This window comes from Falco cherrug, chromosome 7 (genome assembly GCF_023634085.1).
Source record: "Falco cherrug isolate bFalChe1 chromosome 7, bFalChe1.pri, whole genome shotgun sequence".
NCBI classification, from domain to species: domain Eukaryota; kingdom Metazoa; phylum Chordata; class Aves; order Falconiformes; family Falconidae; genus Falco; species Falco cherrug.
The window spans coordinates 27,354,646-27,372,374 of NC_073703.1; the positions used below are offsets into that span (position 1 = coordinate 27,354,646).

General features: G+C 40.5%; 1 protein-coding gene across 3 annotated transcripts in view; it reads right to left on the bottom strand.

The window, feature by feature from the left end:
- Nucleotides 1-993: 993 nt before the first annotated feature.
- MAP4K5 (mitogen-activated protein kinase kinase kinase kinase 5) overlaps nucleotides 994-17,729 on the bottom strand; it is a 72,561-nt gene continuing 55,825 nt past the window's right edge. For all 3 annotated transcript variants that reach the window (XM_055716114.1, XM_055716113.1, XM_055716115.1), the window contains 10 exons: nucleotides 14,948-15,008; nucleotides 13,811-13,925; nucleotides 13,617-13,675; nucleotides 12,187-12,290; nucleotides 11,613-11,790; nucleotides 10,564-10,632; nucleotides 9,752-9,844; nucleotides 7,859-7,929; nucleotides 7,087-7,142; nucleotides 994-4,354 (listed from right to left, as the gene is read on the bottom strand). In XM_055716114.1, coding sequence (XP_055572089.1) covers nucleotides 4,267-4,354; nucleotides 7,087-7,142; nucleotides 7,859-7,929; nucleotides 9,752-9,844; nucleotides 10,564-10,632; nucleotides 11,613-11,790; nucleotides 12,187-12,290; nucleotides 13,617-13,675; nucleotides 13,811-13,925; nucleotides 14,948-15,008 — 894 coding nt within the window. In that variant the 3' untranslated portion in view covers nucleotides 994-4,266. The remainder of the gene's footprint in view (nucleotides 4,355-7,086; nucleotides 7,143-7,858; nucleotides 7,930-9,751; nucleotides 9,845-10,563; nucleotides 10,633-11,612; nucleotides 11,791-12,186; nucleotides 12,291-13,616; nucleotides 13,676-13,810; nucleotides 13,926-14,947; nucleotides 15,009-17,729) is intronic.

Below are 17,729 nucleotides of genomic sequence, written 5' to 3' on the forward strand. Positions count from 1 at the left end.
ATCCGAATTGCTTCCCCAGGTGATGCATACAGGCTGATGCTGAGATTTACCCACAGTGGGAACAACCTTCTACAGAGGAGGAACATTTATCTGTACTTACTTATCTACCGATGGTTGTTTGTGTTGACCAAAGACACATTTAAAACACATAGTTTTGAACTAAAAGTAGATTTAGGTTAGATATGAGGAAGAATTTCTTTACTGTGAGGGCGGCGAGGCGCTGGCCCAGGCTGCCCAGAGCAGCTGTGGGTGCCCCATCCCTGGCAGTGTTCAAGGCCAGTCTAGATGGGGCTGGGAGCAACCTGGGCTGGTGGAAGGTGTCCCTACGCATGGCAGGGGGTTGGAATGGAATGGTCTTAAGGTCCTTTCCAACCCAAACCTTTCTATGATTCACAACCCCCCTTTTCTCTCTACTGCAGAGCATCCCTGAAGGTCCAGGGTACACAGTACACAGGTAGCCAATGTGCAATGGCAAGGCTTGTATAAACCGCTCTAGATCCTGCTGAGGCCGAGCTGTGTCCAGAGTGGGGTGTCACATAACTCACATTCACATTTTCTCATTCTAAGCAACCCTCCTTTAGAGCCCACCAGCCACCTTGCCATCTGCCTGACAAACAGGGCAGAAGGTAGCCAGCCTCTGGTTTTCAAGCCAGACAACTCACGAGTGGCTCCGTGGTGACTCCAGGCGACCAGCAGCAGGGCTGTGCCAGAGCAGACTGCTGGCTTGTCACAAAGCTGGAAAGAGTTTGTCACCACTATTCCGATTTCTCATTTCTGCTCCATGCACAGACCTCCCTTTCCTCCAACCGATCCACTGTATGCGGGAGACGTCGTGTGGCTCTCGGGCAGTCTGCAGGACTGAGGAGAGTGCCTAGCCCTGGACCAGGCCCTTCCCATCGACCGCCATGAAACCTGGAGACCAGCTTACTGCTGGTCTGATATATATACACGTCTGATAAGGTATTGTTCCCAGAAAGTCCACCACGCCACATCTAGGTATCAAATAAAGCGTAGTTTATTTGGCATAGACTGAAATGAACTGCAACAGAAATTTACATAGAACAAAGCCTAGTTACACAAACTGGAACAAGTGCAGTTAGAGTCTCAGTTACAATCTAATGACTAAACAAGGTAAAAAGTACATTTCAGAAAGTCTCTCAGTCTTGTCCTTTTCATTCAGAGAAAGAGTGGCTCACTGATGCGTTGTACCTTTCATCTTTGAAAGAGATGACATCACAATTACAGCTGTATTTTTCAGTTATAATGAATTTGGTTAGGAAATCATGAGATTAATCTACAGGCTGCTCTTCAAATACTGTTTGTACTTCAAAGAGCACTGAGAGCCTGTTTTAAGGCTTTCAAGTTGAATACATGAACCTTGTGCATCAAATAACTAATACTTTGATAGCTGTCAACGAGTAATGAGGGGGTGAGCAAGCTTTTGCTTTATAAAATCCCAAACCACACACTAGGCTTTCTCAACCCGGCTTGAAATGTCACACAAACATACAAAGATACAGACAATACCAGACTAACTTAAACGTCTAACAAATACAAATTATACTAGTCAGAGTCACCGAGACTGGCCGCTTCAGCGATGAAACATGCAAATCTGTTGCGCTATACTCCACTAAGAGTAGTAAGTGAGGTTTTACACCAGGAAAAAGTATCTTGCAGATCATGCCAAAAATGCCACTGTCTATAAAACCAGACCAAATCAAGCATTTCAGAATATGCCATCAGAAATGCTTTAAACAGCTAAAAAAGGAGGTTTGATTAAATGAGGACTTTCCTAGATTTTTTGATTCAGCAAATCACCAGTCATTCATGTCATTCAAAAAAACCTGTCAGTTCATTATTTTTGCATGACAGTGTCATGACCTAATAGTTATTTACTCCAGTTACTCCCCATAAATATTCCTATTTTATTTACAGATTTCTCCAGTCTTTTAGAGATCTTTAAGTGTTTTCAAAGATGAAGCCAAATTACCTTCTGCAGTGAATGAGGTAAATTAAGTGAGTGTTTGCTCTACATCTACACCTGGTGCTTCTCTTTGTCTTCATTTTTGTTTCAGAAGAGGCTAGGAGTTACGCCATTTGAGGGTTAATCACCAATCACTGACACCTATGGAGAAGCAATTTCAGTGCTAGAGAACCCAATTTCTTTAAAACACAAAAAGTACACGTCCTGCTTTTAATACTGCTGAGCCAAGTACAGCTGACCACACTTAAGACATTTTCAGTACACTGTGGACTGACTTTTAAGTTTTATCTGTACAATTACTGTGTATTAAACTTCGACACAGTTTCAGAACTGACAAGCCTGACTTACTTAAATATCAAGTTTATAAAAAGAATTAGTTTTGAATGACAATGCTAAGTGGATAAAATGCTAAATTGTGTGCAGGTCTGTATTTCCTCCCAGACCTTCAGAGCAACATAAAACTCCAGTTGTACCTAGTAACAAAAAGACATTACCGAGTCATCACATGTGCCAAGTTAATTCCATCAATGTTAAATTATGAATCATGTAGTCTGATGCCTCAGCAGACAACCCAGCGCCCCATTCCTCAGGTTGCGAGGTAAGGATCAAAACATGCCGGCTCCGCTGTGTCAGCAGAGCCCTCAGACAGGCCAAGCCGTTGTAACACACTTACCTTTACTGCTTTATTAAAATGATGTGTGAAGTTTCTAACCTGTCTCTCCTAGGGTAGCAGATCACAGAAACCAAACAGGCAGCAGTATGCTGTAGGATCTCATTAAAAAAAAAAACAACCACACCTCCATTCAAATGTTTATGAACTGCTACTGTATCTGCCTATGGACTGTGTTTACTTACATCAAAGCTAGCAGGTTAATATGAGGTAGTAAAACCAGATGCTATCCTGTAGTCAGTCTATATTTATATTTATATTTAATGGTACCTCAAGAATTTTAATTAATGAGGAAGACAAAAGAAACCAATGTGACTCTTTGATGGAGAAATAAAAAGAGGAAGAAAATGCAAGGTGACAAAACAGGGAAAGGGAAAAAGTGATCAAAAGCTTGACTATAGAATACAGGTTCTTATCATGCTTATTTATACTACATGGCTGGGGAGGTAACCGCTTCCAAATGACTGTCTGACTGACAACAGCTGGATGGCTGTACAGGCAAAAAAAGCTCGTAAGCTCAGTTAGCGCTATAAGCTCCCCTCTGGAATAGTATAAATAAACTATACGTCATGGGCAGTTTGATACACGGTACTTTCATTCATTAAGGATGATGACCAGCTACAATTTCCATTTCATGTCACAAGGCTTATCCCTAATTTATGAAAATAAAGCATATATATTTTGTACATTTTTTTATATATATAAATATATATATATATAAAAAAATACACACTGCCGGCCAACTTAACACACATGTGCACATGCACACACACACACACACGTATATTGTACACACCCGCCCAGTAGCAACATGTCTGGTATCATTATTATATTTTGTGTACACACACCCTACGTCTAGTAAATAAGAAAATCCCTTTTATGGCAATTCTGCAGGCAGAAAATCAATACAAAATACTTTGTTGTACAAAATTGCATTTTTACAAGATCAACCAACATTGTAACATACTCCTCAATAATGCACTACATCTCTACAAGAAAAAAGGAATAATCAAATCTTTATACAATTATAAAAAAAAAAAAAAAGTAAGCTGCTCTGCAACCTTCCTTTGCTAAAAGTTAGATACATTACACCATTCTAGCAGCAGATTAATAAATAAGGATTAAATAGTCTATTATACAAAGCCATACTGAATGGCAGATTTAAAACCAAAAAGCTTTGCAGATACTTTCACTTCCTACACAATTTTTTTTTATTAAGAATAAGACTCAGTATAAAACAGGGAAACAGCCAGCACTATATATCTACAGAATATAAGGAAAATCCAAGAGAAGTAAAATATTTAACAGTTTATGGCACCTTTACTGCATAACGTTTTTTAAAGGCTGTGTTTCCCTATAACTAATGAGTAAAGGGCTATTTATCTCATAGCTTTTATTAAGCAAACTCGATATAACCAACCACACAGTGGCAAGAGACAGAACCAGCTGTTCCCAGCTGCAAAAATGTATTGATTTCCATGCTAAACCAACATCATTTAGGTGTCAAGAAAAGAAACAGTAAGTTGCAGTCCCACTTGCACTGAGTTTCTTAATGCTTCTTTATTTCTCATGTGGCAAATCCACTCCGTTACTTGCGTTAGGTTACTGTTGCTCAGTAACTATTTTCATGTCCAGCCAAGATGTAGAGATTGCTGTGTGCAGTCGGATTTTCTGTTGGCCTGCTTTCTAACACTACCACTCTGCAAGCAAACACAAACAGAATCCAGAATGGTTAGTGGCAAAATACAAAGCACGTGGTATATCTACCAAGGAACAACAAATTTGTTGCTCACAGGTTTCTACAGATGGAGGGATAGAGGTTCTCCTAAATACCTTGGGTATTTTATTCTTTAAATCAGTTACCTCATTTTCCAGTGTCACTTGTAATAAAAACACTAAAGCAGGATATACAAGGAACAGAGGACTCGAAGCAGCTTCCTTAACCAGAATCTGCCCCTTTTAAACACAGGCACATGCAAGGTATTCCAAAACTCTTCCAAACTGACATCCTCCACCTTGCAATCAGCTATATCTTCTGCTACTATTGGGAAGTTAGCTCAAGAGTCAGAACGTTGTGAAGAGATGCAACCCTCCTATCTGCAGCCCAAATATGTTTATACCTCCTACATCTTGCAATAAGCATCAGCCACTAACTTAAACAGTTCTCCTCCCTTCTAAATACTTATCCACGGATCATTGCAGCCTTTGTCCTGCTGGATCATGTTCCTGTAGGCTCCTCTGGAAAATCTGTCTCTCCTTCGCTTGGCACGCTGACCACCGTCTTCTACACATCTGTCTCATGCTGAACCTCGACAATCATCTCAGCAGCTGATATGGTTGGGCTTTTGACCTCCCCTCTCCCCTCCAAACGCTTAGCTCCTGCGTCTCTCTGCACCAGTTCCTATGACAATATCCTGTCATTTTTAAGGTTAAATGTCTACTTTTTGTTTTTTACCCATGTATCAAATAAGCTAAATGTGCCACTTGAACTCTGAGTTGGATTTAGGTATGAGGGTAGATTTAGATTGGGTATTTATATTAGATATAAGGGTAGATCTAGATGAGATATGAGGAAGAAATTCTTTACTGAGAGGGTGGCGAGGCACTGGCCCAGGCTGCCCAGAGCAGCTGTGGGTGCCCCATCCCTGGCAGTGCCCAAGGCCAGGCTGGATGGGGCTGGGGGCAGCCTGGGCTGGGGGGAGGGGGCCCTGCCTGGGGCAGGGGGCTGGAACTAGGTGATCTTTAAGGTCCCTTCCAACCCAAACCATTCTGTGATTCTACGATTTCTCAAAGGGAGCCTGTCTCAGGGTTAGCACTGCACACATTCCCCTCTCATGTCACATTTCTCAAAGTTTTCAAATGGCCTCTTTCCCTCAGCCTCTATTCTGCAACTGAGTAGCTGTGAAGTGATTCAAGCCAAAAAGGTGCTGCCACATGTCATTCGCCTGAACGGTAGAAAAGACTCCTGCTCCATTTGTACAGAGATGGAAAAATACAAAACAAAGGACTTGGCAGTTCAATGAGACCAGAATGAAAAATGGCTTCTCTGCAAAACTGGATGCAGCAGCAGGACTTCAGCCTTATCTCCAACCCCAAAAAGTGATTTGTACTAAGTTGTTATTCAGATACACGTCTTTTATAGAAGTGCAAGCCAAACCAGATGAGACACTGCTTCCCATCCCTTTGTGTGTTTAGGATGCTCCTGTCTTCACTGGCCCAACACAGAAATATGACCCATTTAAAAGGTACCGATTCCAGTATGCCAGATAGATTCACTGATGGTGGCACAGTATGTACCTGGACTAATGTGGCATCTGTACTGCAGTGGACTGTAGCAAAAGCTCATTCTTGCAATAAAATGCCCCCTGCTCTGCTGGGATAACAGGGAAGGAAATTACAGCTGCCTGTCTGCACAGCGGGGATAACTGACAGAAAAGGCAGAGTGTGCATCATCAAAGGTTGCACTGTGTTTACATTTTTGAGACCTCAGAGTCAGCAGTGGCAAGGATCCTCAATTCCAACTGCAGTGATCACGTACAGCGGGTCCTCGGTAACTCAGGCGCAAAGCAAAGACTTCACCTGTTGCACAGGCTACCCCTCCTCTTCCAAGGGTTAACACACTCTCATTCTCTTTCTGGACCGGGGAATCCAAGAATGTAAGTACACAAAACCATGGATTAGCTACAGGAAGTGAGTCAGAGCCAGGCTCCCGATGGCCAATCAGAGATTAAAACTGATTTCTTGACTCGGTACTATCTACTACTACTATCTACTTCTACATTTAGCACTCTGGTTATCTGAGAAACCACAAGCACGCATGTCTGAACTGGGAGACTGGGGCAGCTTGTGCTAAGGTTTCCAACCTGGAGGCAGCTGTACCTCTTTCCCAGCCTCTACAGCTGAAGGGAACCATCTGGGTGTTACAGGTAATGGGGGAATTTAGACCACTGGGTATTAAAACCTGTATGTGATCTAGTTTGATATTTCCAGACCTCAAGGTCCAAAGCAGCAAAGATTATTTTTAATTCACTAGCTGCCAAGATAATTCACCAGTTCATCAGGAGAGTCCAAGCCAGAAGCAGGCTCTTCCAGAAGTGCACTGGGCACCCTGCTATCGCAGGCCAAAGGTGGCTCTCGTCTCTCCCCATCATTCATCTCCTCACACTGTATCTCTGCACGCTTGTGTCTGTGTTCACACTTCACCTCTGCAGTGGAAAGTGGGGGATGTCACAGGGGCTCTCAGTAATAATGTTGGATGCAGATGCAATCACTAATTAAATTTTTGGCTATTGCAGGCAGAAACAGTATTCCTGCCTCCCCCGCCAGGACTGCCTACAGATAGGTCTGTGGTGGGCTGGAAGCCAGTTGCAGCTGGAAGCTATAAAGCTGGTTTAAATAAAATAAAAGGTTTATGTTTCTTCAAGGTGATTACCTGTCTGATCCCAGTAAGCGGAAAACCCTGGTTTCATCTGATATCTCTTGGGTAACCTGGAGAAAAATAGAGACATTTAGGTCCGTTTCAGTGGCAAAATAAAATTTATTGGTCTGAGTCAGAATAAAAAAAAAGTAATTAAAAAAAGAGAGCAGTCTCTCCAAAAAATCAAATAGTACAAACTACAGGACTGAACCAGATAAATTGATGCTAAGCAAAAAAGTTTTAAATTTCATGAAATAAAACATTTTAAATAATTTTTGACTTGTAGACTTATGACTCTAGATGTCTTGGTGGCACAGATGGAGTATGTTGATCAAATCTTTGTCAGCAGAGACTGACTAGCTTTCCCTGCATTTTCACAGAGGCTGCCGTCAAAAAGGATAGTTCTTTTTGAAAAAAAGGACAATTTTTTTTTAAAGGGACACTTAAAAAAAAAAAAAAAAGTGCAGATGCTGCCAACTCAAGCTTTTCATCCAAGATCCAAGAAACCCAAACACTGCTTACACCAGGTCTGTACTGGCTCTGTGAAGCACCAGTTCAGGAGTCTCTGACTTTCTTGGAAACAGAGCTGGCTAAAGCACGTGTGTGAGCTTTACTAAGTGCAACATAGGCAGGCAAGTCAGAGAAAGCAAGCAGCAAGCTGAAGCAATGACAACATGGAGTACAAGCATTATCACTAGGGAAGCAGCTGGAGGGGCCAAAGGATCAATCAAGTGGTAAATAAGGAACAGGAAGAAGTTAAACCTGGAGAGACCAGGAGATTACTTACTTCATCTGACTTAAAGCTTTTGCCCTGCATGCCGTGTTTCCAGAAGGCCAGCACACTGTCTTGAAGGCACACTGCAAAGGAGAAACACAACATCAGACCAGAGCACAGCTTCTCTGAACCAGAGAAACCCAGGTTTCTCACCAGCAGTGATAATGGGAATCGTGTTTGGAAAGTATGTGGTGAGACTTGGGACTCCTGGTGGAAGAACTCAACTCCAAAATTGCTGCAGAAAAACTGGACTGAAATGACTGTATGCACCCGAGGAGATACTTTTTAAAGCACAATTCAGAACATACCACTCAGACATTCCCTCTTTGCCAAGACAAGATAGGCATCTCTGGTTTTCCCTTTTCTCCCTTTCACTTTATTCTCTGGATCTTTGTTTTCCTAATGATTCTGGAGAAAACCCCAAGCAGTGTATACACGTGCTGCCAGCCAAAACACTGTAGGTTGCTGGAAATTACAGATCATTTGAGTTATTATATAGATGCTAGTATGAAAAATGTGAGGAGTCTCTCATTCAGGCCCAAAGAGAGCACACAGAAAGCTACCAGCTCTGAATGATTTAATTACCAGACTGCTGAAAATAATGGATGAAGAGCCTGGTGTTTAAGCAGTGTTACAAAAACATACATTATACCATGTTTTATTTTCCTACATCCTACTTGTTTTCCTTTACTATTCCTTTGAGTCACTTTTCATATCTACTCAGTATTAGCTGTGTCCCAAATATCCAGAACAAAGGCATTCAGCAGAATCCCAAGGGCAATGCTTGTCACAACAACCTTAGACTAATCTTTACCTGCTACTCCCCACTCCACCCTGCAACCAGAGAATGAAGAGTTGCTTAATACCGTGAATTCCCAAGAGACCCCTTGGAGTGTAAAGAACTGCTCACATTATTCAGTGTCAGTTGCTAAGTGCAAAACTTTGGGATAAACACTTCTCTCTACCAATTCCTTCAGAGTTCAAGGAAAAGGCAATGGTCGAGTCATGTTATTTATGCATGGGTCAGCAGGAGATATTGTGTGATACAAGTACAGCCGTTAATTAGAACATGTCAGAATTTAGGGATGAATCACAGGCTTGATTAAAAATTATCTTGCTTCAGGACAGATATTTAGATATAGACATATCTAAATAGAGATGCTGTATAAAAGAATGTGCGCTGCTTTACCAACGGCTGTTAAAATACAAATACCTATGTCAAGTTTCTTCTAAAGGGAAGATGCCTGAAGACCCCAGCAATGCAAGCTGTACAGAACTGCTAACAAAAGCAAGTTCTGTCTTTACTGATTTTGATTCCAGAAAGACGTTCAGTTTCCAAGATACAGGATTATTAAACTAATGTTAATTAGATACTTCCAAAAGCTTATCACAGCAGAAATACTTGCTTGACAATTACAATTCATGTTTTAGAAGCAAGGCTGCTGTCCTCTGAGAATTAGATTCAAATACTTATCCTGACTATTAAAAAATGGATGTACTATCACTTTAAATAAAAACTTAGCTTTAAGACGACTAACACAAATTTATTTATTACTAGAACATTTTTTCCTCCCCAGAGGTTTTTCTTGGTGCTGTGGAAGCAACCAGAAACTAGTCAGCCTTTTTTTTTTCCCCCAAACTAAATCATGATACATCTTACTTATAAAAGAGAAATGACACCAGGTGGAAACGTGCAGACTGAACACACTTTCTGACAACTGCCTTATTTTCTTCAGCATGTCAGCGGAGACAAAGAGACAGTACACAAGATCCCCACACATGCCATTTTTAGCATCAGGCCCCACTGGGTGCACTAGACTAGTCTAGATTACTAAAACCCCTTCAACACTCATCCCTTTAAAGTTCTTAAGTCCTTGAGAGACAATAGAGAAGCAAATCACTTACCCACTGACTCAATGCAGAAATCAAAGCTCAGCTCAGAAGCCAACTTCTTGCTTGACTTCAGTTTCCCTTGTAAATTCACAATTTTCACAAATTCTTAAGAAAAACAGAAAAACAAGTATTAAAACCCATTGCTGAAAAGAATTACTGATGGCTTTAAGTATAAAATACTAATTTCATCTTTTCAGGCACAAAGAAATGGCCAAGCCTAACATCTACAGTATTTGCCTAAAATGAATCCAAGAGCATCCTTCTCTCAAATAAATATAGAAAACCTTCTTATATGCTTCATATGTTTTTAGACTCTACTGACAGCCTTCCTGCAAGCAACAAACAGTGCGGAAATGTGAATGTAACGCAAAGGTTGGAAATTTTGGCAGACCTAAGTCATTGCAAACTTCCCATTGAGGTATTAACCTCCAACACATGAGAGTTAGGGTTAGAATTCCTGTGTGTATGATGGAGCGTTAGCCATTTGTCCTGCTAGCATATGCAACAGGCAAATGTCAATTTTTCCAAGGAAGTTATGAAAACTTCTGATTGGCATATATTTGAATTCTGGTCTGTAATGCTGTGTTACATTGCATTTTGAAAAGAAATAAGAATGATACCCATGTAAAGAGGGAAAGTGGAATCACAAGAGTCAAAATGAAAACTCACTTATCTGAACTGTATCTTTTTGGAAATATTACAACACAAATAATTACTGAAGGGATAAAAAAATTAACTTGTGGTAGAGTTAAAAATCAACAACTGCGGCAAAACAAGTTTCACACAAGGCACAGTAAGTTGCCCAACGGAGACGTGTTACTTACTGTCCAGGCAGACTAGGACAGTGTCTCTTTCCAGCTGTGTTACATGAATGGCATCTAACTGCTGATTGCCTTGTGAAAAAGAAAGCAGATTATTTTAGATCACATATTCTCAGCCTCCCCTCCCCTCCATCTCTCATGAACCGCTACAGCCTTTCCAGTATGCTACAAGTCTTTTGCAATCTATAACGTTTGTTACTGTTTTACATTTTTTTAAGGCTGTATCATGCCAGAATGTTCTGGGAGGAGTACAGGGCCTAAGGACAAACCCATCAGTTCAAAGCAGGTATTTAATATGAAAGCACTACTGTTTATTGGCATAAAATACATATTATGTTACAGTTCAGCACAGCAAGTCAGCTTCCTTCATGAAGAGGCACAATAACGAACAAAAGGAATCATCAATAGAATCTTTGCTCCTAAAAAAAAAAATTGCTCTTTTTCCATAAATCCACATCTGGAAAGATTATTGTGCCTATATGAAACTAGATGTAATAGTTTTTCTAGGTTTTATTAATAGAGTTCTTGGTACAGTTGCTAAAAAACAGTATTTAAAATGTAAAAAAAGTATATCCAAAGCAGCCAACAGAGAAAAGCAGCTGCAAGATATCAACTAGCTTTTGAAGATAAAACAAAATCTTCTACTTATTAATAGCCAGCTGAAGATGACAAGCCTCCCCCAGGGGCTGGAGGACAGACAAGAATGCATTTATGTAAGTCTTTTCACAGGAAAGAAGGGGCAAGAGGAATAAGACTGATCCCAGGAAAAAGTATGCAACCACAAATGAGAACCCAATCAGCAGGGTCTGCATTACTGTTTCAGGAAATTTATAAAATAAAAGATGTGTCTAAAATGGAAGTCTTTCAAGATTGTTTATACTGAAGTTGGCAGGTGATCACAAGAAGAACCTGGGATCAGCTTCATTACGTTTTAGGTACAGAAGCTGCACTATTTTGCCCAGCCTAAAGGGTTTCCCAAATGACTCCTGAGGAAGGGATATCCAACAGTTACCAGACAATAACATAGCTGCAAGGCGGACCAGCACTCTTACCTGCACCAATTTCTGTAAACCACGAAGAAGCAGAGTTCAAGTTGATTGTCTCAAACTGAACTACCTGATTTGGTTCAGTACCCTTACTGATAGCTACGCAGACCATCGGGTACTCCTGCTCTGGTATCACTAGCATTTCAAACACATTCAAAGGGCTTGGCAAAGGAAAATCAAAGTGCTGGAAAAAACATAATAAGGCATTTGTAAAGTTTCCTTTAACCTTGGGAAAGAAGCAGCCTAAAATAACATACAGAAAGTACAAACGATATAGAAGAATTTTTTCACTGCTATTAAGAGTGCTTTTTTAAGAAAGCATGAGCTGTGAGCAACATTACGTTGGGCAGAGTTACACGTCAGTCTGTTGCTGCTAGTACTGGGCTTGATCCAACACTTGACTGAGTTCAGTCACAAGATTTTCTTTAGTCAAAGTGTGTGAAGCCAGATTTTCAAGTGCTTAGGACCCACAAATAGGACCAGACTGGGATTTACTTTCCATTACAAGTTCTGGAAAAGTTATTTCAACAACTGTATAATGACTAAGATTAGATGTTCTAAACTAAAATGAAATACTTACCTTTATTAACATGAATTTCTGCATTGGCTCATACCATTGTAGTAGAACAATTCCAGACTGCAATGCACCGCACAGGTACTTATGTCCTGTGTATGGATTTCGTACTATATAAAACAAACAAACCCAGAAAACGACCCTTTTTAAGTCTTGGAAGTTCAATGCTTACTTGAAAAAAACCTTACTGCTATCTTTGCAAATACTTTAAGAAATAGTGTCAGTTTCACATTTATTGCCTTTTGGCTTGCCATTCAAATATCCACAGTGATTAATATTGTGCCACATTCCAGAAAAAATCAATTATAATTAATAACCACTGCATTCTTTTGAGTCCCAGTAAAAAGGCTGTGTGCTGAGTGGCCAGAAATGCTCTAACACCTTCTTCCTGGGGCTGTGTGGGCATGGGGAGTGAAAGGTCTGGGTTCAAGTTGTGATTTAAATGAAAAAATTTCCCAAGCAATGAAGATGGCCCATAAATTCTTGTCAGCTTTGACAGCTAATGCAGTATCATGTAAAGGGTTTAAAGGTTGTTTTCTTTAAGCTCAGTTGAATACAAGACCAGCCTGACTTCAGGAACAGTTTGCAAATATACCTACTGTCGACCCTGTAGAGTTAAACAGGATATCTGAGTTTGCAGCTGAGTACTTTACACTCTGCTTAAGCGTTCTTAAGAATGCAAAGGTACAATTTCCCATAGCACTAGGACCAGTTTTCAGAAGGACATGTATTCTGCAGAAAGCCCAAGCCTTTTCGAAAGTCAACAAAGCCAGAGACAAATCTGTAACTTCACAAGCTGTAACTCTTGTGCATGCACTTAGAACTTGAGCAACGGCTTCACTCCTCCCCAGGCTGACATAATTTTTATTCATATCCAGCCCTTTCTTTGTGGAAAATATTCAAGTGAGCTTCGCTAAAAGTTGGATCTAGGTCAAACCTTGAGCCAAACTGACAAAGCAGAAAGGGTATTTGCATATGTGCAGTGGGGCTGGGATTCTGTAACAAGCCTTACACTCGCAAGCAAGCTGCGCGTCACAGTAATACTTGACTCTGGCGGCAGCCTGAAGCCAGTGATCCCAAACACTGCCTTAGTCACCGAGAGCTTCAGCAGCTCTCAAAGAGAATGTGCAACACCCGGCAGCTGCATGCAGCTGGCATTCTCCAGGGTTTCCCTTTGGGGCTTGCTCTAGACAGAACCGTTTCTAGGTTAAGAGCTAACACAAAAAACGCTTTTCCACTGAGCAGCATAAAGACCCCTGCATTAATTAAAAGGAAAGCTATGCACCAGTTAGGCACAGCATTAAGCAATAATGCAGTCATACTGTTTTCTTAACAATGAACTAACTCTCAGTTTATTAAAAAGAAATGATTTTAAGACATGCCATGCCCAACGACAAAGGCCAGGGAAAAAACCTGCAGAACCAAACACTACTCACCTATACAGCATTTGTGGCATCCTTTTGTATCAGGGATCTTTGTCGTTAAGGCAAACTTCCTAGAATAACAATTATGAAAAAAATGCATCAACAAGAGATATCAAAGGCCCTTCATGCTACCAGTTCAAAAGCACAAACAGTATTTATGGCAATTTTCACTTGTTAATATTTGTCTATAAGCAAAAGATTTGTACCTTGGTAATATTTTGTCAGGAAACCTATGGGTTTGGATATGAGCCGCTAATCCTGTTTTTTTGGCTTGTTCAAACAAAGCTATTAAGTTATGGGAGTAGAGCTGGAATGTTTTCCCTGTAAGAGAGAAAAGCACAATTGACATCGCACCCACACCTCCAGGAGAGAACTGTACATTTTAGAAAAATGTACGTATAGAAATTTACCTTCTAGAAAAATGGACCACGTGCATCAGGTATTTCAAGTCCAGTTATAAAGAAAAATAAGACAATAATAATGCATTAGAGAAGACATGGCATTCAACTCAAAGCTCATTTAAGTAAAACTAAAGCAGCTCTGAAAGTTTCACATAAACATTTTTAGAAGGCTGTGATTATACAACAACAATTAAATCAGGACTTTTTCTGTATCTATAAATCAACAGAAGCGGTGTTACACAAACCCCGCGTGTTTGAAAGCACGGTCCTACAGTCAGCCTCCATGCCACAAGGACTATCTAGAATGTCCTATTCCAGGACAACCGATGAAAAAGAAATCCTTATTTTCAAGAATCATTCTGCTAGATTAGCAATGTTTCACAGCCGCCTCATTTTCCTTGACATTGAAACTGGTTTTGGTTTAGGGTGGATCCAGTTCATACCAAAGGTGCTTCCAGGCTACAATACACTAAGAGTGATCAAGCACTGCAGCTACATTTTGACAGTGCACCTGTGTTAATCCTCTCCTAATTTTGTTCTCACACATAAAAGCCATCCTTATTCTGACTCGCCTAGCTCAGGGACCAAAGACGACACTCTTTAGATTCTCTAGGCACTTTCAGACCAATTGCAACCTCTGGAGAGGCAACTCTTGTTTGACGAATACCAAGCGCTGAGCTGTTCCAAACTGACTAAAAATAAATAGATAAATAAAGATATGGTGGGACACTGAAGACAACTGGCTCTACTACTTGTAGATGTCCAATTTTATCTCTGAAAGTCCTTCACGTGAAAACAATCTTGAAGCAAAGCTTCCTATGCAAACACAAGAAGCAATACATGGTTTTCTACTTCTATACAATCAAAACACATATTGAATTATGACTTTAAACGTTTCTCTTTTTAAATAATTTTATTACTTTTCCCTCTATTTACACATACCTGACAAGGACATTAAGGTGTTATTGATAACATACAGCCAGGTGCACTTTCGAGGAAATAACTGAAGAAAAGAAAATATTTCCATTAATAGAAATTTACAGGAATTTCCAACTGTGGCTGTCTCTGCCCGCTCCACCTCTGCCACCATTTCTGCAGGGATCGACACTGAGAAAGTCCCAGCTGCCATTACAGTTTCCCCTTTAATTCACTCTTCTGGACTCTGCTTAGCCCTTTTCTCCATCTGAAATAGTTTTCATTCCTTCCCTCTTCTACCCCTGTAACTTACAAAATTCAGTTTATTTTTTAATTAGCAGCACAGAGCCAAAGTGGGACAACTGCAGGTCTGGAATACCATATATAGAAAGGTATAGCTTGCTCAGGAACGCCAGCCAGAGAAAGAAAGATAACATTATTACAGAAACCTACTAAACCCCACAAAAGGCAGAAGAGAAGGGAAAAAAGCTGTTAATATTTTCTGAGCGACTCGAATTACCACAAAATCCTGTATTTTGTGGGACTGAACTGCCTGGCTGTTTGTGTTCACATGCTGCTTTGTAAACACAGTTCATTGAAGGCACTGGGACTCTTTTGTTTCAGAGGGAAGAAGTTATTCATGGGGCAGCTAGTCTAGATTTGGAAAGATTTTAAAGTTAAGAACCACCTCTTGACAACCTGAAAGGAATTTTGATAAAAGTGATGGCAAATGACAGCATTCAGGAGTCTCAACAAAGGAAGAGATAAGGACAACAAAACAAGAACAGGGATTGGCGGGGGGGGGGGGGGAATAAAAAAGAAAAAAAAGAAAAAAGGAAAAGAAAAAAGAAGAAAAAAAACCCAAGCCAAAACTAAATTTATTGAACAGCATTCATAGGTAAGGTACTCACTCAAAAAAAAAAACCAGTAAGAAAAAAGGGAGTTCAAAGGATTAAGCTGTCTCTAAAGGAGACTACTAAAAAAAGACAACAGCAGACTGGTCCACTGAGGGAAGCTGTTACAAAACACAGCAGAAGATGCTTGAATCAAGGCTCTACAAATGAACGATTGTACTGGTTCATGCAAATGTCCGCAAAACCCAGTATCTGTTTCAGTCATCATAAAGTGACGTAACTTCTTCTAAACATAGTGTAAACACGGAAAAAAAGTATATAACACTGCATCTAATACTCTGCCAAGGACCAAGTTTTTCAGCTCAGAAACCTGCTGAATCAGATAAAGGCTTTATGCATTTAAGTGACCTTCAATGGATTTATCCTCCACAGTTGACCAGTCCCCCCCTCTGAACCCAGATAACTCCAAGCATTTGCAGCTCCCCATAGCAAAACGCCCCAAGCCAGTTACCTACTGTTTATTGTAATTTGGCTCCACTAGCTTCATTTAATGGCCCCACTGGAAGAGAAGGGGAACAGCTGTTCCCTAAGAACCGTCTCCAAGCCACCTCAAGATGGATAAATATTTTTTATATCCACCCCCCCATGCCTTAAGCATTACAAATACATAACACAGAAAATGGAAACAAGGACACAATGCTAAGGATGAAGAGGATGAGATACGCCTGAAGGAAGAAACACAAGAAAGGTTAAGATGCAAATCAAATACCAATATAAGAGAAGTTGATAAAGGTGATAACTGGGAAAACAAAAGTCTAGGCCCACTGCTTGACAGGAAAGAAAAAACTACACGATTAATACAGTTAATAGCACTGTGGTAGAAACTTGTGCTAGAAGCAGAAAAAGAACACATGGCATGCTACTTCACCTAGATACGCTCATGTCAACAGGTCCCAATAAAGTTTACCTTACAGTACTTAAGATATGGCTCAAACCCCAAGGTCTCAGGAATGATTACCTTTAAGAACTGATGGAGGATGAACAAGGACCTCAAGGACAAACATGGTACCTACGCCAAATAAAAAGGGCAGTGGGAACTGCAAAATAGCCTGACTGGATATCCAGAGTAGCACAGGAACAAGCCACATACTTTTTAATTACCAAGGGATAACAAGAGCAGGTAGTGCAGACTTGTGTAGAACTTGCTGTATTGGAACATCTGAATTTAACAGAATAACTGTCCTGCTGGGGGCAGTGAAACAGCAAGACGTAAAACAGATGTGAAGGACCTTGCCCTGCGTACCGCTTCCATGTGCAAAGTAAGAAAATACCAGGCAGAAGAAATTGCAAAAGAAAACACAGAACTAGTTGGACATAAAGACAGAGTATCTATCAGCAATTTCGCATTTAATAGAAGGAAAAGCAGCCTGGAGATATATAGTGTCTTCTCTAGGCCTGGTTCTATTCAGTATTTTCACTAAAAAACTAACAACGGAATAAAAGCATACTTCTCGAATTGGGAGATATTAACCTTGGAGAGACCGCAAGCACTTTGAAAGATGCGATCGGAATGAGAAGTTGGAAAAATGGTTAAAAATGTGCATTTGGTGGTGACAAGTCAGGAAATTAATAAGAGCAAATGAGGAAACAACTGGCGCAGCAGAAGTACTGTGGTAAAGCCTCTGGGGTTTGAAGTGGATCACACCTGACCTCTGCCAACCGAGAATGCTCTCACAGAAAAGGAAACTTCCCTTTTGGGGGGCACCGAATGTTCTCTCTAGCTACCACCGGCATATTTAACCTTTCAATAGGATATAAAAACACATGTGGAAGAGTCCAGAGAAGACTGTTACATGAAATAACTTAAGACAATGTGCAAGGAAATAGATTGCTTTAACTAACGGAGTAAAGAGAAAACTGAGGTAAGAAGGTCAAGGGGTCTCCAATAGCTGCCA